Source organism: Telopea speciosissima, chromosome 2, assembly GCF_018873765.1.
Source record: "Telopea speciosissima isolate NSW1024214 ecotype Mountain lineage chromosome 2, Tspe_v1, whole genome shotgun sequence".
In the NCBI taxonomy this organism is placed as follows: Eukaryota; Viridiplantae; Streptophyta; class Magnoliopsida; order Proteales; family Proteaceae; genus Telopea; species Telopea speciosissima.
Genome location: NC_057917.1, coordinates 71,341,913 through 71,367,531, shown reverse-complemented (window position 1 = coordinate 71,367,531; position 25,619 = coordinate 71,341,913). Strand labels below are relative to the sequence as shown.

The 25,619-nt window shown below is 40.6% G+C and overlaps 3 protein-coding genes across 10 annotated transcripts; all 3 read right to left on the bottom strand.

The window, feature by feature from the left end:
* Positions 1 to 2,751: 2,751 nt before the first annotated feature.
* On the bottom strand, positions 2,752 to 13,625 carry LOC122651550 (protein ROLLING AND ERECT LEAF 2-like). The gene is made up of 4 exons (XM_043844966.1): positions 12,569 to 13,625; positions 11,627 to 11,802; positions 5,123 to 5,346; positions 2,752 to 3,660 (listed from the first exon to the last, which is right to left on the bottom strand). The coding sequence occupies exons 1-4, from the start codon at positions 13,536 to 13,538 to the stop codon at positions 2,883 to 2,885; spliced, it is 2,148 nt and encodes a 715-aa protein (XP_043700901.1). The 5' UTR covers positions 13,539 to 13,625; the 3' UTR covers positions 2,752 to 2,882.
* Positions 13,626 to 14,584: 959 nt separating this feature from the next.
* LOC122651551 (methyltransferase-like protein 22) lies at positions 14,585 to 19,471 on the bottom strand. Of its 8 annotated transcripts, none has more exons than XM_043844967.1 (9): positions 19,255 to 19,471; positions 19,017 to 19,124; positions 18,320 to 18,396; positions 18,137 to 18,239; positions 17,454 to 17,504; positions 15,820 to 15,976; positions 15,534 to 15,672; positions 14,894 to 14,999; positions 14,585 to 14,801 (listed from the first exon to the last, which is right to left on the bottom strand). In XM_043844967.1, exons 1-9 carry the CDS (start codon positions 19,445 to 19,447, stop codon positions 14,617 to 14,619), a joined length of 1,119 nt encoding a protein of 372 aa, XP_043700902.1. In that variant the 5' UTR covers positions 19,448 to 19,471; the 3' UTR covers positions 14,585 to 14,616. The 8 variants fall into 8 exon arrangements, with proteins under 8 accessions (XP_043700902.1, XP_043700904.1, XP_043700909.1 ...); XM_043844969.1 differs by having other exon boundaries at positions 14,585 to 14,789; XM_043844974.1 differs by having other exon boundaries at positions 14,932 to 14,999.
* Positions 19,472 to 20,242: 771 nt separating this feature from the next.
* On the bottom strand, positions 20,243 to 23,119 carry LOC122651548 (pentatricopeptide repeat-containing protein At4g19220, mitochondrial). Its single transcript, XM_043844965.1, has one exon. It carries the CDS (start codon positions 23,111 to 23,113, stop codon positions 20,324 to 20,326), a length of 2,790 nt encoding a protein of 929 aa, XP_043700900.1. The 5' UTR covers positions 23,114 to 23,119; the 3' UTR covers positions 20,243 to 20,323.
* Positions 23,120 to 25,619: the final 2,500 nt, after the last annotated feature.

Genomic DNA, 25,619 nt, shown 5'->3' with positions numbered 1-25,619 from the left:
ATATCCGACTTTCGTGCTCCTAATTGGTGATGCCTAATTGAGGGGTATATATGGATATGTAAGGTTAGGTCGTCTCCGTACAACAAGGGATTTACTGCTCAAACAGAGTATGAATATTGTAAGAATTTTCTTATGCGAATTGGACTGTGATAAATCTGGTTGATGAAATTTGATTTAAACTGTTATTGTCAAATTGTTTTCATAACGTAAATTTTAAAACTAATCTTAACTATTCATGATATCACTATCCCTGAAAAGTTATGGATGCTGTTTGGAATGGAGTTGGAATCAAGTCCTCTCTTCACTTTATTTTCTTTGAAGGGAGTGTCTGAATGATACATCTATAGGTGTATATAGAATTCGACATCTTCTTTTAATTGTCCTTGGTTTTATTCTCAAAAGGTTTTTTAGGTAGGGGTATAAAAAAGTTTTCAAAAATAATTTGAAGTGGCATATTAGGGAGAATGTTCTTTGTGCCGGGAGTGCAGGCTGTGCCCAGATGCATGGGGGTGGGCACAATGACCACCCTGCCCCCCTGAGTGGCAGACCCATGTGTCTGGGCGCAGCTTGCGCTGCGGCTCAGAGAACATGAGCCCGACATATTACTATATCATTATCAAAATTTATCATTGTCATACACATTTTTTGAATACACATGTGAAATGATATTACTATCCACATTGGAAAAAAAAATATTGTGTCATACCAAAAGTGTCAAAAAGCAAATTTACAAATATTTGACACCTTAAAGAGTGTCAATAAGAAAATTCCTTCTTTAAAAGTTTTAGGCCCCGTTCATTTAGAGGGGGAAGGTGGAGTGAGATTGTTGGGAAGATGGAAACCCACATGTTGGTGGAATTTTGTTGAGATTACAATGTTGAGGTAATCCGTCACCCGTGCCACCTCTAGGACCTTTCCTTTTCTTGAAGTATCAATTACAATGTGTTGATGGACATTATTGTAATTAGTGGGGGATTGAATTATTTAACTAGATAGCCAAGAACTGATCACCTTTCTTATTTGGAAGTCACACAATTAAATTTGAATTTCTCCAAATTTTATGTGGCTTTTTCATAAAATCGTTTCTGTTTCTTCATTCCTATACATATTTCTTTTGCTAATTGAGACAATTCTTGTAGTTATTTTCTGTCTATAAACTGAGCCTAACTTATTTAGAACTTTTTAAGAGTTATTGGGTCTGACAGTCGATCTATAGATATCCCTATAGATTACAAACCAACTACTGAGATAGAGTTGCCTACTCAGGCAGATATTATAGGTCTACATATGAAATGCTCTTCCTTTGAAAGTAATTTTAATGCCGGCTGATGCTACCAGAAATATTTCTGAGTATTGGTTTCTTGTCAGTAAAAGAGCAATCAAATGGATTCCGATTCCATTGGAGTTTTCTGAAATATATCAATAAGCTAGACCCATGCCACTGAGTTGTCTCATGCCATAAATAAACCCAAGTCTTGGATTGTCATTCACCAAGACTTTTCTTTGCTTGTTTTCTGGAACATCCTAGGAAGATGAGGCCATGAATTCTTCCTTGGTTTGTGATCTGTAGGGATCTCTATAGACCAGAAACCAAGACTTCATCCCAGAAAACGAGCAAAGAGAAGGCCATGAGTTCTCTACACCTGAGGCTGGGTATGCATGGAGGAGTAGGTGTGGATGAAATAAGCTAGAGGCTGGTTACATCTGTAGAATCCCTTATCCCTGTTCTTTGCTGTTTATCCCCTGTTTGGAAAATGTATCTTAGAGCAAGTTGTTCTTCGCCATGGCTTTTGTCAGAAATAGCAATTCAATCCTCCATGTCCTTCATGAACTTTGTGTGAACTGTCAAAGCAAACTGTGGACTTTGAAAAATTACAAAATCAATACCAGGAGGAAACTAACCAACATTAAAAGAAGAATCAAAGACAAAGAGGAACTCAAATACATGTACAAACCAAACCTCAAGCTTCTAGTAGTAGATCGATATGCCCTTAGTCATGATCTTCAATGGAAAATAGAAAAAGAAATGCTGGTATAATTATGGGAAGTACTGGTGGGAAGAAGATGGCCCTGATCTAATGAACCTTTCACCTTCTCCCAAGGCTTTTATGGTTAATGGAGCCTGTTTCAACTCCATTAAGAGAGATGCCTTAAGTGATGCCTTAAGTCTGATCAAGCAACTTATAGAAGCAATTCCTCTTACCAACTATTTCCAATACAGGCAGGATATTTTAATATGTAATGACTGATGAATCCACTGGTCATTTTTTCGCAGTTTACCTCTCCTACACTCAATTCATGAGAGCTTCTGTAGCATTCGCCAGTTCCCCCTAATAAAATCTGCTCTTTTTGGGCCTAGAGTCGCAGTCTCTGACCACAGCACCATGGCATTTATCCATTGAAATCAAATACAAAAGATTTTCAAAAGTTTATTATTATGTCATTGTCATGCACATTTTTTCGAATACACATGTGAAATGTCAATATTTATCCTCATTGAAAAAAACTGTGTTATACTAAAAACTAAAAAGACAACAGATTAAGGTTCAAATTATTTGACACCTAGTGGGGTCTCAAGAAGAAAATCCCCTAATGTAACATAAATATCAAGATTATTATAACTCGTAAGCACTCAATGTAGTATCATACACATTTCAAGATAACTCTTTTAGCCAATCTATCATTTTCGATACAAAGAAGTGCAGACCCAACTGCCTGGCATTGATATGGTGGGTGGAACTGGCACATAAATGGTATAAATATAAAGATATAATTTACCTATCCGAACAAATACTACACAAAAGTGAGTGAACAAATGGATCTATCTATATGCAAGCTATACATGAAAAATAAATCTTCAAGATGAGCTCTCAGTTCGGTTCTCACCCTGCAATGGACCTCAAGTTCTTGTACATATTGGAACAAGCAAACGCGAACTCCGATAAGACTCTGAAAAGCTCGGGCAACTGCATCTTGAGATTCTGCAATGACTTGTCCCTCACATGCCTACAGTGTTTCTGGTGGTCTTCCAACTCCTCTTCCAATCGCTTCTGCAGGGCCTCCACAACACACTGCCTCTCCACAACAGGATCCTTATAGTTTGGATCTTCTGCCCTGTCTGACTCCATCTCATCAGCTGGTGTTTTCCGCTGCATATACTTCTCACGCCATTCCGTGAATGCTCGTTCCTTGCGTGCAAGCTCCTTCCTGGTGTCGCGACATTTTTCCTTCAGTTTAAACTCGTCCTGTTGATATACCACGATGGTATTAACAACAGCAGCAAAGTTTGAGATTTGTGTCCTGGCCAGCCCATCAGAAAGCTTCTCAAGATGGTCATTCCAAGCACGCAGAAAGGTCTGGATTGGGGGCTGAGGAACCCTTGATGGGGATGACACTTTCTCCTTCAAGCTATTCTCAATAGGGATTAGATTCAGTTTCAACCAGCTGTATAGAGTTCTTATGTACTCTTTCTGTTGGGTCATAAGTTTCTGGAACTGTGTATGCCACTCCTCGACTGCATGCCACAGCTGCACAGTACGCTCATGGTGTTGCTCATTAGTTTCTTTGGGAGCCTGGGAAAGGTCAAGGGATCTGAGGTCTGCAGAAATTTTCAGCTGTTTGTCATGTTGCACATACATCGTCTCCCACATTTTGGCCATCCTGTCATCCAGACACCAAAATTGATGGTTCAGATCAAGTTCTGTTCCTTTCACATTCAATTTTCTAACTATAAAATTAAAAACAAGCTTAAACACTGGTAAACAACGATCCCTGATAAAATTGCTTTGTTTTGCAACCCTAAAGAAAATATGACTTTACTCGTTTATACCTGGGGTGGGGAGGGGGGGTTCTGTGATCAAGTTTCTTCGTAATTGTTCTGATTGAACTATGATCTGAGGCCAGTGGATGCATCAGAAAGACAAAATCATCACTTAAACCACTACGATGTAATGATGTGTTTTAGCAATCAACAAGGATAATGTGCTGCTAGAGGCCAGGCCTTGGTGCAACGGTAAGGTTACTCCATTGTGGCAAGTGGTTACGGGGTCAAGTCTGGAAACAGCCTCTTTGCGAAAGCAGGGGTAAGGCTGCGTACATTATCACCCTCCCTAGACCCCGCAGTGGCACCAGCCTCATGCACTGGGTACGCCTTTTCTTTTCAAGGATAATATGCTGCATATGAATGTGGTGCATGTGACCATGGGTATAGTCCACATTGGGTATGCAAGGTCAACATTGACTGGAAAGTAGAAAAGATAAATGAGATTCCATGAGCTTTGATCTAATGCATAATGTTTAAATGTACGAGGATTAGTGGTACACATGCCCCTACTGAAATACAGGGAATATGATATACCAAGTCATGAGTTCCCTCAGGACATGGATTTGAGTTGACCTTGATGTGAATTGTGTATAGACCAAGAATTACACGTTCTACTACCTACTTTGCATCCAGACATGTAGAAACCCCCTCACACAAGGTGGTATCACGAGGAAAATGGAGAAACAAGGGCTCAGCAAGCTTAATACAGAAGTCATATAATCAAAATCTTTGAATGTGGCATTTTTCACCAAGGAATGATACATGCCATGAGAAGCAAACGTTTCTGTTTGGTTTAAGAATATGAGCACTTCTGAATTCTTAAAATAAGGTATAGTTCCTAAGCAACCATAGGAAGGAAACAAAACAGTTGCTAAAGAACATGCAGTGCTATTCTATAGGGAATTATTTACCGAAATGAGATAAACAAGTAACATACTTGGAGGGAACCAAGTCCCTTTTTTACGTTCTTTTTTTTATATTCCTTCCCCCCCCCCCCCACTTTTGGGGTAGAAGGTGGGATGGGACAAAGACATACAAGTCGGATGCCTGAATAATATGCTATCATTAGACATCAGAATTCAGAACCACACTAACTACACATGAAATAGCAATCGGTTCCTTTGATAATACAGAAATATAAACGGCTTCATCAACGAAAGATACAACAGACACAGGGTAACCAGGCAGATAGAAAAGGGACGGGGTTAGCAGTTCAGAGACAATTCAGATTTATTTATTAACCAGCTATTGGTAGAAAATTCGATATTCTATATAAAATGTTTCTGCACAGCAACTTACCCATCAACAAGTTCCACAAGCTTTGGATACAACTGACCATCACGCAATCGGTTTATTTCTGCTACAGTTGAATCCAGGGACTGCATGTCAACAATGTATCTGGTATGCAAATGACTAACTGCTGCTTTTGTCTTTTCCAATGCGTCAGAATCTGGTCCCCGCTTCCGTTGCTTATTCAGCAAAGCAACCTTTCTCTGATACTCAAGTTTCATGAGCTCACCAGCCTGACCAACATGGGTTGAAATTACAGCAAGCATCAGCATTCACTTATAAGTACAGAGACACAACGCGCCGGGGGGGGGGAATGAGGCTGTGATTCCAAAATGTATCCAAACACAGATGACGCATGCACATCAAAATAATCATCAATAATGAGGTGTTAAAAGAGAGATGTAGAGAATGCTTGAATGAATAAATCGATCATTCAGGCCCTGTTTATATAAAGAACAGAATTACAACTGAAAATAGAAACTTAACTCAGTCCTAGTCCTACTAATTCCTAATACAACTAGGAATCCCAAACTAGGACTCGGCTGGGGAAAGACAATAAAAGGAATAAAAAATAAAGAAAAAGAAACATAAATAAAGTGGGACTAACCACCCTAACTCGACTAGGACTAATCCTAGTAAGCTAGGACAGGTAGGACCAATCCTAGTGGAACTAGGACTGCTTACCCCAATCGGGTAAGCAGTAAGCAGCCTATTTCAACACTCCCCCTCAAGTTGGAGCAAAGATGTCGATCATGCCCAACTTAACTAAATTGGGATGAAACAATTTTCCAGACAATCCCTTGGTGAAGATATCAGCAAGTTGATCTGCAGATGTCACAAAAGGAATACAAATCAGCCCATTTTCTAACTTCTCTTTGATGAAATGCCTATCCACCTCAACATGCTTGGTACGATCATGTTGTACAGGATTGTGTGCTATACTGATTACAGCCTTGTTGTCACAGTACAACATCATAGGAAGACGAATGGGAACACCAAGATCTTGTAACAACCCGTTAAGCCAGAGTAACTCACAAATACCCTGTGCCATAGCTCGAAACTCAGCTTCGGCACGAGAACGGGCAACAACATTTTGCTTCTTGCTACGCCACGTGACAAGATTTCCACCTACAAAGAAGCAATACCCAGAACTAGACTTGCGATCTGCAGAACCAGCCCAATCAGAATCTGTATATGCTTCTATCCGTAGATGACCATCCGTAGACAAAAGAATTCCTTTTCCAGGAGCTGACTTCAAATAGTGTAAGATACGAAGAACAACCTCCATATGAGAAGAATAGGGATCATGCATAAACTGGCTTACAGTGCTCACGGCGACAGCAATGTCAGGACGAGTGTGTGAAAGATAAATCAACTTCCCTACAAGTCTTTGGTACCGGCCTTTATCAACAGGCTCCCCTTCTTTCTCCTTGAGTCAAACAGTAGGGTCCATAGGAGTATCTGAAGGATGGCAGCCTAGCAACCCGGTTTCAGCTAATAAGTCTAGGACATACTTCCTCTGGGAGAGAAAAATGTCTTTAGAAGATCTGGCCACTTCAATCCCAAGAAAGTATCGTAATTTCCCTAGATCTTTAATCTCAAATTTTTGTCCAAGGAAGGTCTTCAATCGTTTGATCTCATCACCATCATTACCAGTAACTACTATATCATCGACGTAGACTATAAGAACAACGAGTTTTTCACCAGTCCTCTTTATAAAGAATGTGTGATCAGCATTACTCTGCTTATAGCCGACAGAAATCATAGCTTTGTGGAACCGGCCAAACCATGCTCGAGGTGACTGCTTCAGCCCATAAAGTACATGCTTCAGTTTACACACTTTTCCTTGGTTTCTGCCACAAGAGAACCCTGGTGGGACGTCCATATACACCTCCTCATCCAGTGCTCCATTTAGGAAGACATTTTTTACATCTAGCTGCTGCAAATCCCATCCAAGGTTGACTGCACAAGGTAATAACACACGAACAGTATTCAACTTTGCAACAGGTGCAAAAGTTTCTTGGTAATCAATGCCGTATGTCTGAGTAAACCCCTTGGCCACGAGCCGTGCCTTATACCTATCCACAGTGCCATTGACCTTCTATTTCACCACAAACACCCATTTGCATCCAACGGTTTTCTTCCCAGGTGGAAGAACCACAAGCTCCCATGTGTTATTTTTCTTCAAGGCCTCCATTTCTTCCATCATAGCTGCCTTCCACTTTCCGTCTGATAGAGCTTCCTGCCAATGGTTAGGAATACGAACAGAAGAAAGAGAGGAAACAAAAGCATGAAAGAATGAGGAAAGTGAGTTATAAGAAACAACATGAGATATGGGATGCTGAGTGCAAGTCCTGACACCTTTACGAAGAGCAATAGGTAATTCAGGAGAAGGAATATTACCAGGTGGAGAGGCAGGTTCTGGATCCGGGTTCTACAATTGGATGGGTACTGGAGCAACAATTGATTGAACCTGCTTATGTTTCCTTCCATAGGTCTTCACAGTACGGTCATCAATCCTCCTCTAAAATTCACTAATAGTCCTCTGGATAGGAGTCTGGACCAGGGTAGGTTGCTCCTCTTGAATAGAGAGTCTCTCCCTGTATAGGAACCTCTCCCCCTGAGTCAGGGGAAGTACTGGGGACAGGCCGAACTGGTTCAGACTCGTGGTAAACAGACTGAAGTGGAGGTGGAGAGTCAATAGTCAGCACATCTTCACTAACACTCTCCCCCTGAAGAGGTGGGGACACATAATATGAAACATGTTCATGAAAAACAATATCCATGCTAACAAAAGTGCGGCGGGAAGGAGGGTAATAACACCTGTATCCCTTTTAGGTAGCAGAGTAACCCAAGAAAATACAGCGGAGACTACGTGGGTCAAGTTTACCGGGGGACCATGTATCCCTGGCATAACAAACGCAGCCAAACACCTTAGGTGGGACTATGAAGGAAGAAGAGCTAAATAATAGCTCAATAGGGGCCTTGGAAAGAAGAACCCGACTGGGTAACCTATTAATTAAATAGGCTGTAGTAAGAACTGCATCTCCCCAATAAAGGGAAGGGACATTGCGAGCAAACATAAGAGCTCTAGCCACCTCCAAGAGGTGGCGATTTTTCCTCTCAGCCACACCATTTTGGGCTAGAGTGTCAACACAGCTGGTCTGATGGAGGATTCCATGGGCAACAAGCTATTTTTGGAACTGACCTTCCGTATACTCTTTCCCATTGTCACTCCTCAAAATTTTAAGAGTGGCAGTAAATTGGGTCTTAATTAATTGATGAAAGTGCTGAAAGTAAGAAAAAACTTCATTTTTTGTGTGTACAAGGTATACCCAAGTGAACCTAGAATAGCAGTTAATGAAAGTAACATACCACCGATGGCCAGTCAGGGAAGCTTTCCTACTAGGCCCCCATACATCAGTATGAACAGTATCAAATAAGGAAGAGGATCTCTTATTAGAAATAGGATAAGTTGAACGTGTCTGTTTAACCAAGACACAAGGTTCACAAAAAAAATCTTCCTTATTACAATCCTTAACTAATGCTGGAAATAAATTTGATAAAGTTCTTAAGGGGGGATGGCCTAGTCTAGAGTGCCATTTATGTATTTCAGAAAAGAAAGACGCCGAAGGTAAAGACTGAGTAGGTGTAGGATCTCCATCAAGTAGGTACAATCTGCCATGCACTTTACCCGATCCAATCGTCTTCCCCGAGTTCAGCTCCTGAAAAACACAGTGAGTTGGAAAAAAAGTCACCTTACAATTTAGGGATTTAGTGATACTGCTAATGGAAAGAAGGTTAGTTGTAAATTTGGGAATATGTAACACAGATGACAGGGTAAGAGAAGGCGAATAACCAATGGATCCTTTCCCTGAGATGGAGGAGAGGGACCCATCAGCAATTTTGACTTTATCCTTACCAGAAGCAGGAGAATATGTATAAAAAAGGCTAGAAGAACCTGTCATGTAATCAGTAGCACCGGAGTTTATGATCCATAGAGTGGATACTACCGATGCACAATGACCAGCAAAAGAAATACCTGTATGGGCAAAGAAGGAACCTAAATTGGCAGCAGACGTAGTAGAAGCAACGGATGTGTTCAACATACAACGGAGAGCCTGGAGTTCTTCCTGGGAAAAACCGATGTCAGCAGTTGGAGTTGGGGCTACACTTTCAGTGTGATTGGCTTTGCTTTTAGACTTAGCACATCCTCGTTTGGCCTCAAAATCAGCAGGCTTGCCATGTAATTTCCAACACTGAGCCTTCGTGTGATATGGTTTGTGACAATGCTTACATTTCACAGGCTCTTTAGTAGTGGTAGCACCAACACTGTCAAAAGAAGTAACGGGAGTGGAGGCAGCAGTCAGTAATGCTGATCTCTCAACTTTGGGAGTAATCATCATGGCAGCCCTTCTTGTCTCTTCACTGTGAACATAAGAAAAAGTTTCCTTTGAAGTGGGGAAAGGAATCCGACCAAGGACTTGTACCCGGATAGGATCATAATCATCATTGAGGCCAGCCAGAAAATCATAGACCCCAAACTTATCAACATAGGAATGATAGGCAGTGATGTCAGTAGTAGTAGTAGGTGAAAACCTAGCATAGTGATCCAATTGCTGCCATAAACACTTGAGGGCAGCATAGTATTTAGTGACAGACAGCTCCTGCTGAGTGGTATGTTGGAGTGTCTTCCTGATGTCATACACCTGAGCATCATTACCTGAACGGCCATAAGTTTCCTTGACAGCAGTCCAGATCTTGGTAGCAGTGTCAAGGAGTAGATATTGACTGGAGAGGTCAGTGATCATAGAATTCGTAATAAAGGACATCACCATAGTTTCATTGGCAGCCCATTTAGTACGAGCATCACCTTCTTTAGTAGGCTGTGTGGTGGTGCCAGTAAGATGGCCAGTGAGTCCCCTACCAGCCACAGTCAAAGAGATAGATCTGGCCCCGATGAGGTAATTTGATCCCTCAAGTTTAATAGCTGCAGCATAAGGGAGAAATTCTGTCCGCGGCTGAGAATCAACTCCAGAGTTGGTCGTGGTTACATCTGAGTCCCCCATATTGCAGACAAAACAGTATAAAAACTGAAAGATGAGTCCTTTCTGTATCAACAAGAACCAACCCTAAATAAAAAATCTATAGGTAGGGTTTTGAGGAAACCCTAGAAGAGAAGTCGATTGAGATTCAGGGGTCTTCAAGTCGGGAAAAAATTGCAGAATCTGTCTTCAAAGTTGATGCAGATCTATGCAACAAAACTGCCCACGCAGAGAGGAGAAATAAACCAGATCGAGAAGCAGCAGGTCTTGAATATTTGTTCAAAAAAACCTGGAGAATGATATGGATATATGCCTCAATGCCTCAATGGTAGGAAGAGAAACAGAGACAACAGCTGTCCAGAAAAACCTGCAATGTTGGATCCCAAGAAAACCAGCCTGTAATTGTAAGAGAATCTGATCTTCAATATGGGAGAACTCCAAAAAAAAATTTGCAGAAGTGTGGGCAGCAGCTATCGATCAAAGAACTTCTTAAATCATCAATTGTTGAGGTGAAAAATTAGGGCAGCATCTACAAATCACCTCATTAGATCTGCCCTAAGTGGAGAAAAAACCAGAAAAACTGAAGAGAGTTGAGTGGGGGGGGGGGAAGATGGAGATCGAGTGATAATGGAAGGAGGGTGGGGGGCTAGGAACCAGGCTAGATCTGAGAGACTAGCTCTGATACCATGTTAAAAGAGAGATGTAGAGAATGCTTGAATGAATAAATCAATCATTCAGGCCCTGTTTATATAAAGAACAGAATTACAACTGAAAATAGAAACTTAACTCAGTCCTACTCCTACTAGGAATTCTTAATACAACTAGGAATCCCAAACTAGGACTCGGCTGGGGAAAGACAATAAAAGGAATAAAAAATAAAGAAAAAGAAACATAAATAAAGTGGGACTAACCACCCTAACTCGACTAGGACTAATCCTAGTAAGCTAGGACAGGTAGGACCAATCCTAGTGGAACTAGGACTACTTACCCCAATCGGGTAAGCAGTAAGCAGCCTATTTCAACATGGGGTTTAACAGCTTCTTTGAATCTTGCCAAGAACACAGAAATGGTCATTTCAGAGGTAGAGGTGATCAAGAGATTACATATTCCCCTCGTGGAAATATAAGAAATGTCATTGAGCAGTGCAAGACAAATGGAGAGGCACCCTACTGAAGCATCAATGGGATGACTCTAAAAGTTAGAAAAATCTCATTGCGCAGTGCAAGACATATGCAGAGGCACCCTACTGAAGCAACAATGGGATGACTCTAAAAGTTAGAAAAACCCCATTTTAGAACCAACGACTATATACATTCACATGCTTCACATGAAAGAAATTCTGTATGGTCATAACAAACAAATCAGGAGAAAATGTGAAACCCTTAAAAGGAAAAAGAGAGAGAGAGAGAGAAGGGTGGGGGGGATAAATAACTAAAAATATATGAAACCATATAAAGAGGTGACACACCTTCACTTCATCATAAAGCTTTTTTTCCCAAGCTAGCAACTTATCCAACACAGTGGCATGAGTTTCCTGTTCTTCCGCGTCAAAATCGCCCTTTCCATCATAAGCATTAGGCATACCCCTGAAGGACCTATTCCACGTAATAACACGCATAACCCTTGCAGAATGGTCAATGTGTCCTGAAAAGAGTATTTAAGATAAATTATATGTTGATACGGAAGTAACACCGCACTTTTTTTTTTTTGATAAAATATCACCACTCTTGTCACTGAATAGAAAATTGATGATGTGTTTACAACATAACAATCAAATATATCAAGACACTAAGCCCAAAGAAATGACCCTAATTAAATTTTTTTACACCTCATACTCCCCCCCCCCTCAACTAACAAAAAGAGAAACACTAAAAAAATGAGAAGCCAACCATATATATGGAGAAATGATCGAACCGTGCGACACTCTCTCCCGTCCATTGGATTGGTGGGTTGGCATGGGAGATTCTAATACATTCAAAGCCTGTAGATCCCTCATATGTATATATTTTTTTTGGGGGGGGGGGTATTTTAAAATGGGGAATTGGAGACGGAATCAGTCTTGGCGATTCCAATCCGGATCAGGCCAGAATCCATCTCCAAGAACTCTAGAATCGGTCCTAAGACACAAAAACAGGGAATTTCTAGGGTTTTTGGGTGTGAATCGGCTATATCGGATCGGTTGGAATCGGGATCGGTCACGGCTGATTCCGAAACGATTCCCAATTCTTAAATCACTGGTTAGACTTCGAACCACAATCATCATCACCAAGACAATGTTGAACAATGCAATTCACAGGTTCTCCAAGACATAGACAACAGAGTAATCTGGAATAGCATATAATGGAAGATAGAATGTCTATCGAAAATACTAGAGTTAAAAAAGAAAGTGACTGAAAGGGCAAAAAGGTACCCCGATTATCAGCAAAATTAGAGTGGAAATGCAAGCGATTAGCCTCGAGCATCTTAGAAACTTCATGAGCACTCTTCGACGCTTCAAGGAAATGATCGTCCAGTTCATTCAGTATCTTCAACAAACTAACATTTGGGGCAGACTTAGCCACTTTCTTAGCCTCAACAGAGTCAGGTGCATCAACTTGCCAATTAACCACCTGCTTTGACTTCTTCGAGGGCTGTGGCTTCACTGCCTCCGGCTCAACCTCTTTCTCCGCCGGCGCCATCTGAGGCTCAGGCTCAACTGTACCACCTTTACTTCCATCGTCACCATCAACGACGACGACATTCTCCTTCCTGTGATAGCGATCATCGTAATCCCTGCTGCCACTCGCATCGTTTTGGGTTCTGATATCATTAGGGTAACTCAAGGACGGTCCGGCCATGTCCATCGAGAAGAAGTAATCATAGGGAGTGTCCTTGGACTCCGGTGGAAGCGGGGGGTCAGGGTTGCTCAAGGGGGGTGTACGAGGTGGGGAAGGCGGTGGTCGGGGAGCCTTCGGCTCAGGAGTCCTGGAACTTCCACGGCGGATAAGGTGGGAGTCGCCCTCGTTTTCGATTTCGTTTTCATCATCTTCTTCTTGGATGGGTTCGGCAGGTTTGAGTTCATACTTGGGGATGGAGAATTCGGGCATAGTTGCAGCGCGTTGCAGAGGAGGGGTTTGTAAGAAATTGGGGAGCGGAGGTGGAGAGGGAGGGAGGGTTACGATTGGGGGTTGGGTAAGGGGTTGGGAGGAGCGTGAGCCATGGCCCTCCATCTGGCCGTAGTCACTGAGGGCGGCGCCGGTGTTCTTGAGGGATACGGTGTAGGCGGAGTGGGCAGCGGCGAAGCCGTTGCGGGTGGCGACGGCGTTTCGCATGAATTGCTTGCGCTCCTTGCATCGAGTCACGGCTTCTTCGTTCTCGATCGTTGATTGCGTGCAACCCATCTTTAGATCTTCTGACAATGCTAACGCTAATATTTTTCGGGTCGGGAAGATCAGATGTGAAGGAATTTAGCATTTAGAATTTCAATACTAAGGGTTGTATTCGGAACTGATCAAGGACCATCGGAAGTAGGGGACTTGAAATTGAAATCGAAACCCACATGAGATGATAAGTATTCTCTCTCTCTCTCTAACTGGTAGAGTTCAGCAGCAGAGAGAAGGGTCTGTCTCAGAGATCAGAAATGGTAACTTAATTGAACACGCCCACCCAATTTCAGTGAAGAATTTCTCCTTAAGACCTCGAAACAAAGAAAATCTCCGATTGAAAGTTGAGAGAGCTTTAAAGGAAACGGACGAAAGATCCACGAGGTGAGGATGAAGACTTGGAAGGACAGAAAAAGAGGGACCCTCCAATGACGACCGGCAGCCTCAGTAAAACGGTAGAAAGCTTCTTCTACCTTCATGGTCCCGCAGGAAGAATCTTATACCACAAGGCACAAGCCCAACGACCCCAACGAAACGAAGAATATTTTTAAGAACTCTTTTAGTTTTAGGGGCTTTTGGAACTTAGAAGAGGATACGAAGTGACGGGTTCGTTTGCAAAGAAGCTACTGCTCTTTAGTATCTGAACTACTGCTATTCTAGAGCCTGGTTGAGCAATAAAATTTGTTGCTGGAAAATTGGTACACAAAGAAAAGTATTGGTTGTGTTTAATCCCGAAAAAAGTACAACATTGGTTGAGACCCAAATGCAATTAACCCAAGGTTATACGCACCGGTGCCCGTATACGTCTCCACCGATATCGATACTAATACAATACAGATTGGACCGTATCAGACGTAAATTATAATATGGATCACTTTTTGGCCGATACAACCTACCCATATCAGTGGCAGTCTCCAGCGATACCGATATGTGTCAGCTGATATGCACCAATACGATACCGAAACTTAGAACCATGAATTAATCTGCTCCCAAATTAGGCTTGTTAAACATCCATTAAAACCTCTTAAGTTGTAAAATACAATGCTTGTTAACACTGAAAATACAACAAAAATACTAAGATGTACATAAATACAAACTACTCCTCTTGACATGATAATTTCTTGGTCAGTTTGGAAGAGACATACTTAATCTGCCAAATCTCTACATCACTTCCTCTCTCATACTCTCTCACATATTGTGGGATCTGTGCAAGATCAATGCGCTTGCCAACAAAACATGGCAATAATCCATCTTCAAGCTCCATGCACTCTGCATTATCAACCGCATATTATGTTTCAAGTTTAAAATTCAAACAAGAAAATCAACATGCAAGAAGCTCTCCCAGTATCCCTATACAGTTAAAGAGTGCATACCTCTCTCTTCCCTCAGATAACTTAGGAAATGTGAATACCCATTTGCAACAATATCAAGATCATAGAGACTGAAGTTGTAGCGCTTTTCTAATGCCAGGTATAACACCTGAAAGCAGAAACCAAAATGAATTCTAGGTAGAGGACTACTTTTATCAAGAGAAGAGAATCAAATTATGCCGCATGTCTGCCAGCCATACAAATGCCAAATACCCAACCACTCAGGAACAACCATTCCATTACCCCACCTCAGAGATCTCTGCCAATAAAGCTGATCCAACCAGACCATCTTTCTTTCGTTTTTTTTTTTTTTTTCATTTTTGGGGGCAGGGGATTGGGGTGGTGTGGGGAGTGACCCAATCAGACAATCTTAAAAATGCAAATATCCTGTTGCTATGTCAAGCAGTCAAAAGAAAAAAGGTAAAGCAAAAAATAGATACTCAACAGGCATTCTGTCATTAACTTTTAATTCAATATTTCATAAACAGATCTTGCCTGTGATACCATTGCAGGGTGGTTCCCTATTTCCAACCTCCTAACTAGACAATGGTAGAGAGAGAGAGAGAGAGAGAGATAGTGAAGGACAACCTCTTCTGTTTCAGCACAAGGATTGCTTTTGCAAGCCTATCATGTTGAATATTACCTTTTCAGAACCTTGCGACATTAATTTCTCTACAGTATTGAAAAGTGCATCGGTCAGGTCATCAATGTAAACTACATCAGCAGCTAAGATCAATGAAGCTTCCTGAGCTACTTCAATTTCTGATGGGGTCCACACATATCTGTACATAGATGACAAAGTCAAACTAAATTTGTAATTGAGCTGGGAATTTTAGATGATAGACATAGATAGAAAGAATGAATGAAACTCACACAAAGAACTGGACAGAGGGAACAGATTAAACTATGAACTGCAATAAAGAGTTCACCTGTTTTCAGATGACAATTTATCTAACCCGACAATAGGGGGCCATGACTTCTTCCAATCAAGTTCACGTACATAGACTGAAGTTTCATTATTACTATACGTCTTAGAGTTGAGATGAACGTTTGCAGTGCAGTTACCGAGGATTTCAACACCACAGTCTGGCAGCAAATTACAGAGGATAGCATCATTCCAGAAGTATTTAGAAAAAAACAATCATTCAATTTGAGCTAGCGACAAGATTTTAAACCATGTATTCCTCATAATAGTCCTAGCAATTGAGCACAAGACAACAAAAGGTTAAAGAGGGACTATGTATTCCTCATAATAGTGCCAGCAATTGAGCACAAGACAACTAAAGGGTAAAGAGGGAAAGCTCATGATAACTTGACATAGAGTAGAGAAATGCAGTGAACTTAATGTAGTCTCTAGTTCTGCTAGGACATATAGAAGAATTAAAAATATTACAGAAGGAAGTTGAAGAAAAAATCAAAATATTTAGTATTAACTTGCAATTCTTCAACAAACTTCAACGGAGATATCAGAGATCAGGATTCCTGTACTTCCCAATAGAATTTGCATTGATTGTCGGGCATAAGGAGACTCTTTTCCATCTAAGCTGGCTATATTTAATCTTCAGAACACCCTCTAAGGTGTACAATAGCACAATTATGCACCGGAAGAAGCTTCTCTGTGGTAGATGCCACCAGATTACAATTATGCATCAGCAAAAGAAGCTTCTCCGTGGTAGATGCTGCCAGATTGTTAGTACCTGTCTGATGACATCTGAATGATTACCTATATAATATGATACAATCAACACAAGCATGTAAACTCTTCGAAATTATTCTAACTATTGCATTCAACAAGCTATATTACCATTTGTTGCTTGAGTTTTCGAAATTTGATCATCCAAGTCATGTTGATTTTTATATGCTCATTAATATTGAATTTTGCTCCATGTAGGTAAAAATCATAAGTTCAGCAGAGTGATTATTCCAACAGGAAAAACCTTCTAAGTATTCCAATCACTCTTTGCACTTCCTATCTCAAAGCTAAGAAGAATATAGGAGAAATAAAGGGAAGAGGAAACATGTTGGAAATTGGATGAGATATTAGTAATCTTTTCACATGTTCTTGATGAATCCTTTGTCCAAATAAAGATTGTGTTCCTTCACTACAACAGTCGACATCTTAGCTGGAAATGGAACGAAGATTAGTTGTGGACCTTGGCTCTTTCATATCTTGAAGTTCTATCAATCTCTTGTAGTTCTTGGTTTGTTTTCCATTGTATGTGTTCCATCTTCAGCTTCAATGCAGTCAGGACTAGGGGAAAAAAAAGATCCAATGCCTTTCTATTAATTTTGTTTTGTTATTTTCTCATTACTTATCTGGAGTTTCATATTTGATAAAACAGTAGGCAACTGAGCAAAAAGAAACAAATTAAGAAAGTATTATCACATCGTAAATTCCCAGGAATCAGAACTTCATCCCGGATGTACAAGAGTAAGAAATGGAAAGGCATCAAGATAATGTTGAGTAATTCCCAGGAATCAGAATCTTCACCCTGGATGCACAAGACTAAGAAATGGAAAGGCATCAAGATAATGTGGAGTAAAAATTCTAATCATAATGTACCTGTAAGGAAAACAGTCTTGGCAACACGTGCTAACAATATACCAACCAACCCTGAAAAGACAGGGAAATAAAGTAAAGAATGCAGCTACAATTTTGCTTTTGAGATACAATACTGCCAAATTGTGGAAATAAGGGAGAGAAACTTCAGGCAGAGATGTACTTGCATTTACTAGTCCCAGTTGCAACAGTTGAAAAGGAACTGTGAAAGAACTATGAACATATAACTAATTGCAAATAATTTTAGGATACTAATGACTTAATCTCTGTTGGAATTATGAGGAGATAAAATTGGGAAAACTGCAATAAGATATTTTATCAGTTAAGTCTGCAAAACAGTAAGAACCTTTAGATTTCTGTATTTACTATAGGAAATTAAAGCAAAAAAAATTAACTTCTTGTAAACCACAAACGCCCAACATATCTGCTTTATTATTCTTAAATGTCTGGTAGTATTTGCTTGAGTATTCTTAAATGTCAGGTAATATTTCAAAACATGTAATGCACCAACTGATCCAAATCCAAGTCAGGCTGAGAGACCCTACCTTCAATGGCTCTCTCAATCACAACTCAGTGAAGTCATATGCAATATATACAATTTAATTAGAATGCATAGATTTTAGTTTTTGCATATTACTCACAAAAGATAGTAACACAATGAGTTATATTGTCACTGACTAAGGTACCTGTACCAGCACCAAGTTCTAATGAAACAATTCCGTCAAAGTCTGATGATGTAAACACCCTATGCAGCACAAAATCAGCTAATGCCAACTCAGCCCTCCATACCTAAAGGGGAAAGAGATAACATGATGACATATGAATCAGAAAAGATTTAGAAAAGAAAGATATCAGGAGAAGCCATCCATTACCTGCAATCCGACATTGGGAATTGATGATGTGATATTATGCTGGATAATCACTCCAGAACTATTGTTAGATGGTTCTGCATCTGTAAATATAAAAATAGTTAAAAAGGTTACATTAAAGTCCTTCCTGAAAGATGGAAGCATCAAACTGGAACCATGTTCTAAATCATAATCTTCTTTTCCTTCTTTTTTTTTTTTTTTTTTCCCGGGGGGGGGGGGTGGTTCAAACTTGGATTTATAATTTGCTAAGGCATAGCCAAATAAAAAGATAATAGTGCAGAGGTAGGCTTACTATCTTTGGTGCAGTATTCATGCATAACTAATGCAGCTTACATAGCATCGATCTCATTCATTTAAAAATCGGCATTATTAGAATACTTCCATGAGGCATTGGGAAAGTAGCATATTGAAGAAAAGGCAAGCGCCTATGCTTCAAAAGTCCAAATTTCAAGCGTAAAGAACTCAATGAGCAAAGACTTCCTAGGCATGTTGAAGTATCCAATTCCCAATAAATGTAAAATACTATGGAAAGTAAACCAAGTACCAAACAAACATGGCAACCAGAGAATGTATCTGTTTAATTGCTGCGTAGGAATAGAATTGTAATCGATGTATTTACTCATATAGGAGATGAAAGGGTGGCAAATGGAATTTGAGGCAAGAAATAGGACAGAGAAATGCGATAAGAACTTACTGCTGCTTCGTCGTGGTAGAACAAGATCACCATCTCCATCGAAACTAATCTCTGGGCATGTCGAAGCTCCTTCGAATTTGACAAGATCAGCGCCACTATGCCTCTTGGTACCTACCCACAATCATTCAAGCAATTACAAAGCATTATTAGCTTCATCATTTTTCATCTAGTTGAGTTCCGCTTGTTAACAGAGATCGCATAGGAGAGCAAGCGGGAATCAGTGTATCAAGCCTTAATTAACCTGGAGGGATTGGGAAGGTGAAGCAGGAGATATGGGGCCCTAAAGAACGAGGAGGACAGCCCAAGTGAACTTCGCTCATCACATACTCCTTGCAATCGCTGCTGTTAAATGGCGTCGATGGGTCTGCTGTTTCTTCTTCTTCTGAAGATGATGATGGGAGAGATGCTGGCAATTTTGCTTCTTCGTATTCCATGGAGCCAGTGAACGGTACCAAATTGCTGTTAAATGGCGTCGATGGGTCTGCTGTTTCTTCTTCTTCTGAAGATGACGATGGGAGAGATGCTGGCAATATTGCTTCTTCGTATTCCATGGAGCCAGTGAACAGTACCAAATGCACATGCCCTTTTCAGAAGTTCAAAAAATAATGAACGGAATGTCTACACCGGTACTACACCGGAGTACCGGACTATCCAGGTAACGTGCCATAGCTCAGCCCGAACCGGTTGGATCGAGCAAAATAATCGGTTCATTCCAGATTGAATCGTACATTTTCCGGTTTGATTTCGGTTTAGGGTTTTATGTAACTAGTAAAAAATCAAATTGGACCGACCAAATGCATCGATCGAAACTGAAAAGTTGATCAAACCCAATAAAAAAAACCGAGATATGACCGATTGTAACAGATAAAAAACCAAAAACCCTCCAAAAAACACACAAGGTTCCATTGATTCCCTTGTGTATACATGCAGAACTAAAATCGGACCAAACCTGATAGCCCAATAACAAAAAATTGGTAAGAAACCGGACTAAACTGGACCAAAATCGAAACCATGCGAAATCAAAACTTCCTTAATGGTTTGGTTTCAGGTTGGTCATTTGCAAAATTATTAGAATGATTCCATTTGCTGCTTAGGGGTATAAATCAATCAAGAGATTCTTCCCAATATTTAATCAAATCTGAGGGTTGATAACATTGCCAAATTAATTGATGAAAAGAAATACACAAATTTATCATTCTCTGTGAGAGAGAAAGAGAGAGTTCCTAAACTTGAATAATCTTCTTCTTGGTTAGATGCTCTTATCAAGAAACCCTAGGCTTCTTGGACTATGCATGTTAATAGCTCTCACCTTAACATACATCAATTAGACTGCAGCCTGATGGCTTCTTTAATCCTTTATCTTGAATCATTCTTCGGACCTCCACTGCATCATTCCATCTTCCAGCAGCCATGTACATATTGGATAGTGAAACATAGTACCCAGCATTTTCAGGTTCCACGATGAAGAGATGTTCTGCTACTTGTTTCCCCATTTCGAGATCTCCGTGATAGTTGCATGAACTTAGCAGAGCACCCCAGACACCTGAAGCAGGAACTGTTGGCATTTGTTTGATGAACTCATATGCCTCATCAAGCCTCCCAGCTCGACCAAGCATATCAACCATACAAACATGATGCTCAGTAGCAGGCTCCACCCCAAATTTATCCAACATATGGCTGTAGTACCAGTAACCTTCATCAATGAGCCCAGAGTGGCTGCAGGCTGATAATAAACCCACGAATGTGCTCTTGGTTGCTTTAGTCCCTGACTTGTGCATCTCATGGAAAAGTTTGATCGCTTTCCTACCCTTACTGTGGAAGCCATATGCAGCAATCAACGAGTTCCAGGAGGCAACAGATTTTTTTGGCGAATCTTGGAATATTTGAATGGAAATATCCAACCTTCCACATTTGCTATACATATCCACAAGGGCTGCACTTACAAAAGAATTCCAGTGGTATCTAAAACGGACTGCAAGTCCATGGATTTGCCTCCCATGTCTTAGAGTTCCAAGTTGACTACAAGCAGAGAGAACACTGATGATAGTAATTTCGGTTGGTTCAAATTCAAAATACCTTAATAATTCTAGTGCTTTTCCACCATTTTTATTCTGAGAAAAGCCGGAGATCATACAATCCCAAGAACATTGATTAAGGTAGGGACAAGAACTGAAAACTAAGCTGGCACTTTCAATGTCCCTGCATCTACTATACATGGATAACATTGCATTCATCACTCTAACTTGTGAACCCATTGGAGTTTTAACGGTGAGACCATGTAGAAGCCTACCTAAAAATAACAAATTAAGATTCCCACATGCTGATAGAATACTAACAAGAGTGATTGAGTCAGGACTTATATGGGTTTCTTTCCGCATTAGGCTGAAAACTTGTAGGGATTTCCAGAAATTACCATTTTGTGTGCAGCCAACAATAAAAGTGTTCCAAGAAGCCACGTCTGCTAGCACAGAAATACTCTGCAACAATGAGAAAGAAGCTGCCAAGTTTCCACATTTAATGTACATAAACATTAAGGCATTAGTGGTAAAAATATTGTCTGTGAATCCCAATTTCAGTTGCCAACAGTGAATCAACTTCCCAAACTGGAGAGCATCAGGAGAATCACAGGAGGAGAGAACGGCCAACAAAGTCACCAAGCTGCATTGAAGACCTTGACAGAGTAGTTCCTTGAACAAATACTGAGCTTCTCTCATGCACCCATTCTTAGAATACCCAGCAATCAAGGAATTCCACGAGACCAAATCTCTTTGTGGGATGATCTCGAATAAGATCTTCGCCGACTTTACATTGTTGCATTTTGAGTACATGTCCATCAGGTTGTTTGTCAGCAGGCAATCAAACTCCATTTCTCTTCGAATCATGAATGCATGGATAGCTCTACCTTCCTGCACCAGGTTTAGCTCAGCACAAAGTGAAATAGCAGCAACTAGTGTCACCAAATCAGGTTGCACGGCTCCTATCAATTGCATTTCATGCAGAAGATCAAAAGCTTCCAGAATCATTCCATTCTCTGCAAACCCGTCAAGCATTGAATTCCACGAAATGACATCTTTATAGATCATTCCTCTGAAGACTGTCTCTGCAGCATCAAGATCTCCACAATGTGAATAGAATGAGATAAGAGAATTTGCAACAGAAATATTGGAAGTCTCCCCGTAACCCAATTTGATCCCCAATCCATGAATGACGAGACCTGCACCTAACTCTCCAGAAGAAGAGCATGCTGAAATAGCACATGAGAAACTCACATAATCTGCCCTTTCTCCAGAACAACCCATTTCTTTGAAATACTGCAGTGACTTTTTATGATGACAATTACAGAGACATCCGTGGATCACCGAATTCCAGGAAGTGGTGTCTTTAAATTTCATAGCTGCAAACACAATCTCAGAAGAGCTCAAGTCCCCACACTTTGCATACATATCTATAAGAGCATTACTTAGAAAAAAGTCTGAATCCATCCCAACTTTCAAGCTTAAACACTGAATAACCGGACCTAGTTTCATGTCATTCATCTGGGTCAAAGTTGATATGATGATCAGCAGAGTCGTGGAATTAAATTCACTTCCCTGCTTTATCATCTCCATGAAAATATCTACTGCAGCTTGGAAGCACTGATTATCTTTGCATGCAGTGAACATTGCATTCCAAGCTATCACATCTTTGTTTAACATTTCATCGAACAGAACCCAGGAAGAGCCGAAGTCACCTGCTCTAGAATAGGTAATAAGTAGAGACGTGGAAGTGCGCACATCTGCCAGAGCCCCTATCTTCAGGGCTAAACAATGGTTGGTTAAAGTACTTAACAGGTCGGCTCTATCAGTTGAACTACTGATAAAATTGGAGGCATGGAAAAATAAGATAGTATCAGAAGATGTACTTCTTTGCGGCAATTTGTCGAATGTGTTGAGAGCGGTAGAGACAGATGAACAGCTCGCACGAGGCTCGAAGTGTACTTTTGATATGAAAAGAGATAATGATTGAGGGAAGAGGAACGAAAATGTGTGTTGTATAGGGCTGTTGTAGGACAAGAACTGAAATGGGTATAGAGTTCTGATGAGTTTAGACACAGCGATCATCTATTTTTCTTAAAAAATCTTTCCTTTCTTTCTAGTGCCGTTGACGATTCTTAAATGTTGAGCAGTGACAGCAAGTTTGTCTATCTGGGTTTCTCCCCTTCGATGTAAGGATTTTCTTCCCCGATTAAAGGTTTCTAGCAAGGAGATCTCCCCCACCCGTGAGGGGTTTCTTTTGTTTCCAGCGCCCTTGTGCTTGGTTCGCTCTCCCTCTGGTCCTGAGGGTGGTGCTCTCAAGTTCCTGGTTGCTTTTACTCTTCGCGATCCTGGTTCTCTGGTAACAGCGGTGGTATGCTCTGGCATCCTCGGATCGATGATTTCAAGATCTCGGTTGCTATTTTGCTTTTCATTTTCTGTTTTCAAGTGATGTTCTTGAATTTTTATTCTTTCATTTGAACCTTATATGAATGGTCATAGTTTTTCAAGTTTTTTTTTTTTTTTTTTATAAACCTTTTTCAAGTCCTTCTTGAGCTTCAATGGCTTCCAAGACTTTGGCTACTTCAAATGATTTTTTACTTTGAATATGATATTAGTAATACTACTTCAAATGATTTTTTCACTTTGAACATGATATTAATAATTTTCATGTGTTTGTTATCTTCAAAAAACTATTACATCGAGCATTTCCCAATAACATTGTCCAAGCCTACAACCTACCCTTTCACTTAAAAGGCCACCAGTGTCTCGATAATCCCCTTAAAGCCCGTGATGTCATGAATAATAGAAGCCCTAGGGTATCCAACTCTATTGCTATATACATACGACAAATGGACCAGGATTCTTGGCAATATCGTCGGGTGTATGGTGCACTAGTGCACTAATGCACAATTGCACATTCTGCGGCACAGCAGAAACCACGTGGCACACATGGCTTTTGCTATGCCGTAGGATGTGCACCACACACTTGGTGGTACTGTGGAGAATTTTTATCCTAAGACAAATATTAGTACACTTTACAACTATCATCGTAGGTACAAATGAGGTAATCTGTGAAGTCTTATCAATCGGCGGGACTTGACGATCTCATCCTCAGCAGTTGCTCATAATAGTGATGCCCAGGGATTTGTAATGGACAACCATGCATCAGAAATGAAATGTAACCAAAGCAAAAGAATCAAAGAAGAAATGAACACTCACATAAGTGAAAGGAGTAGGAACTCCAACGAGAAGACCACGAAGGTCGGGAATGACCCTGGTCTCGAACCCATCCCAAAATAAAATACCCCTACCAGGAAATCCTGGATCAGAGTCATGGTGAAAATTTCAAAGAGTAGCTAAACTACTTGTTTACAAAATATAAAGATGTACCTAATATGGTAGATTTTAATATTGTTTGGTCTATTTGCTTATGGCAGATTTGAAAAACTCACAATAGGGCAGTATTTGACAATGTAGATCCGGACCTTCACACCACCATTTCGGCGGTCAATGTTACTATCTCGGAAGGGCATCTTTGTGTTGCCGCTCCCTGCTCCCATTCCAACTTTTCTATGCCAAGCGTTCTTAAGGATTCAGTGGTTTCCTCCACTGATTTTTTTCGCTATGCATTTGGACGGGGTTTAGAAATCTGGGTTTTTTGCTGGCTGTAGAGGTGAAAAAGATCCTGTCAATCCGGGCAACATGCAGCCGTGTGCAGCGCCTGAGATGAGGCGGATGCATTGACCGCCTTACCCCTGCTCGGGCAAGGCGTTGGGCAGGGGTTAAGGCGGTAAATGCGCACCGCCTCATCTCAGGTGCTGCACATGCAGCAGTGCTGCCCGGATTGACAGGAGCCGAGTGTTTTGCACGAAGTTGGGCTCTTTCGTGGCTGCTAAATGTAAATGTGGATCTAGTTTCTCTACGGCTGCTTCTGTGGTGGATGCCATCCGGGATGGCATTTTTCTAGCTCTGCAATTTGATTAATTTACCTTAGTTGTTTTTTTTTTTTTTGGTAAACAATTTACCTTAGTTGTTTACTCGACTGTTTGTTTGTAGTTAATAATGTGAATAATGTTGTAACTTCTTTAGATTGGGCCGCTAGGGCAATTGTTAAGGATATTATTCGCTTAGCTTCTTTTCATGATATTGCTTTTCATTTCATTCCTAGCTAGATCCTCTAATAGAGAGGCTCATTTGCTAGCCACATGGTTTTTACGGTTGGGAATTTCCCAAGTTTGGTGGTTTTCTCCACCTCTTGTACTTAGTTTCTCATTCTTTGGGAGGAGGTTTGCTTCTTCTCTATTTGAATAAATTCCTTTCTCTTTTGATAAGAAAACTTAAATTGTTTATTTTGGATCAAAATTTGACCATTGAGATATATGTGACATTCTCAATCACATGGACTAACCTATGTGCTACCATGTGGCAAATTATTGAGACCACACCAGCCAGATATTTCGATACCCATGGCCCATCTTTTGACTACTCAGTGGGCCATAAGGTGATTAGTTCTTAGAGATAGTAGGGAAATGAGCTAACAGTATTACAGAGAGTGGTTAGACAAAGTACGTATTTAATTGATTTCTATGCC

Excerpts from the sequence above, each read along its gene's own strand:
- LOC122651550 (XM_043844966.1), bottom strand. The coding sequence starts at position 13,538 with ATGGGTTGCACGCAATCAACGATCGAGAACGAAGAAGCCGTGACTCGA. Across the intron at positions 5,347-11,626 it reads AGCTTTATGATGAAGTGAAG|GCTGGTGAGCTCATGAAACT; the intron begins GTGTGTCACCTC and ends CATGTTGGTCAG. Across the intron at positions 3,661-5,122 it reads CTTGTGGAACTTGTTGATGG|GATGGCCAAAATGTGGGAGA; the intron begins GTAAGTTGCTGT and ends TCTGGATGACAG.
- LOC122651551 (XM_043844967.1), bottom strand. The coding sequence starts at position 19,447 with ATGGAATACGAAGAAGCAAAATTGCCAGCATCTCTCCCATCATCATCT. Across the intron at positions 15,673-15,819 it reads AAATTGTCATCTGAAAACAG|ATATGTGTGGACCCCATCAG; the intron begins GTGAACTCTTTA and ends ATCTATGTACAG. Across the intron at positions 14,802-14,893 it reads TTATCTGAGGGAAGAGAGAG|TTGATAATGCAGAGTGCATG; the intron begins GTATGCACTCTT and ends CATAATATGCGG.
- LOC122651548 (XM_043844965.1), bottom strand. The coding sequence starts at position 23,113 with ATGATCGCTGTGTCTAAACTCATCAGAACTCTATACCCATTTCAGTTC.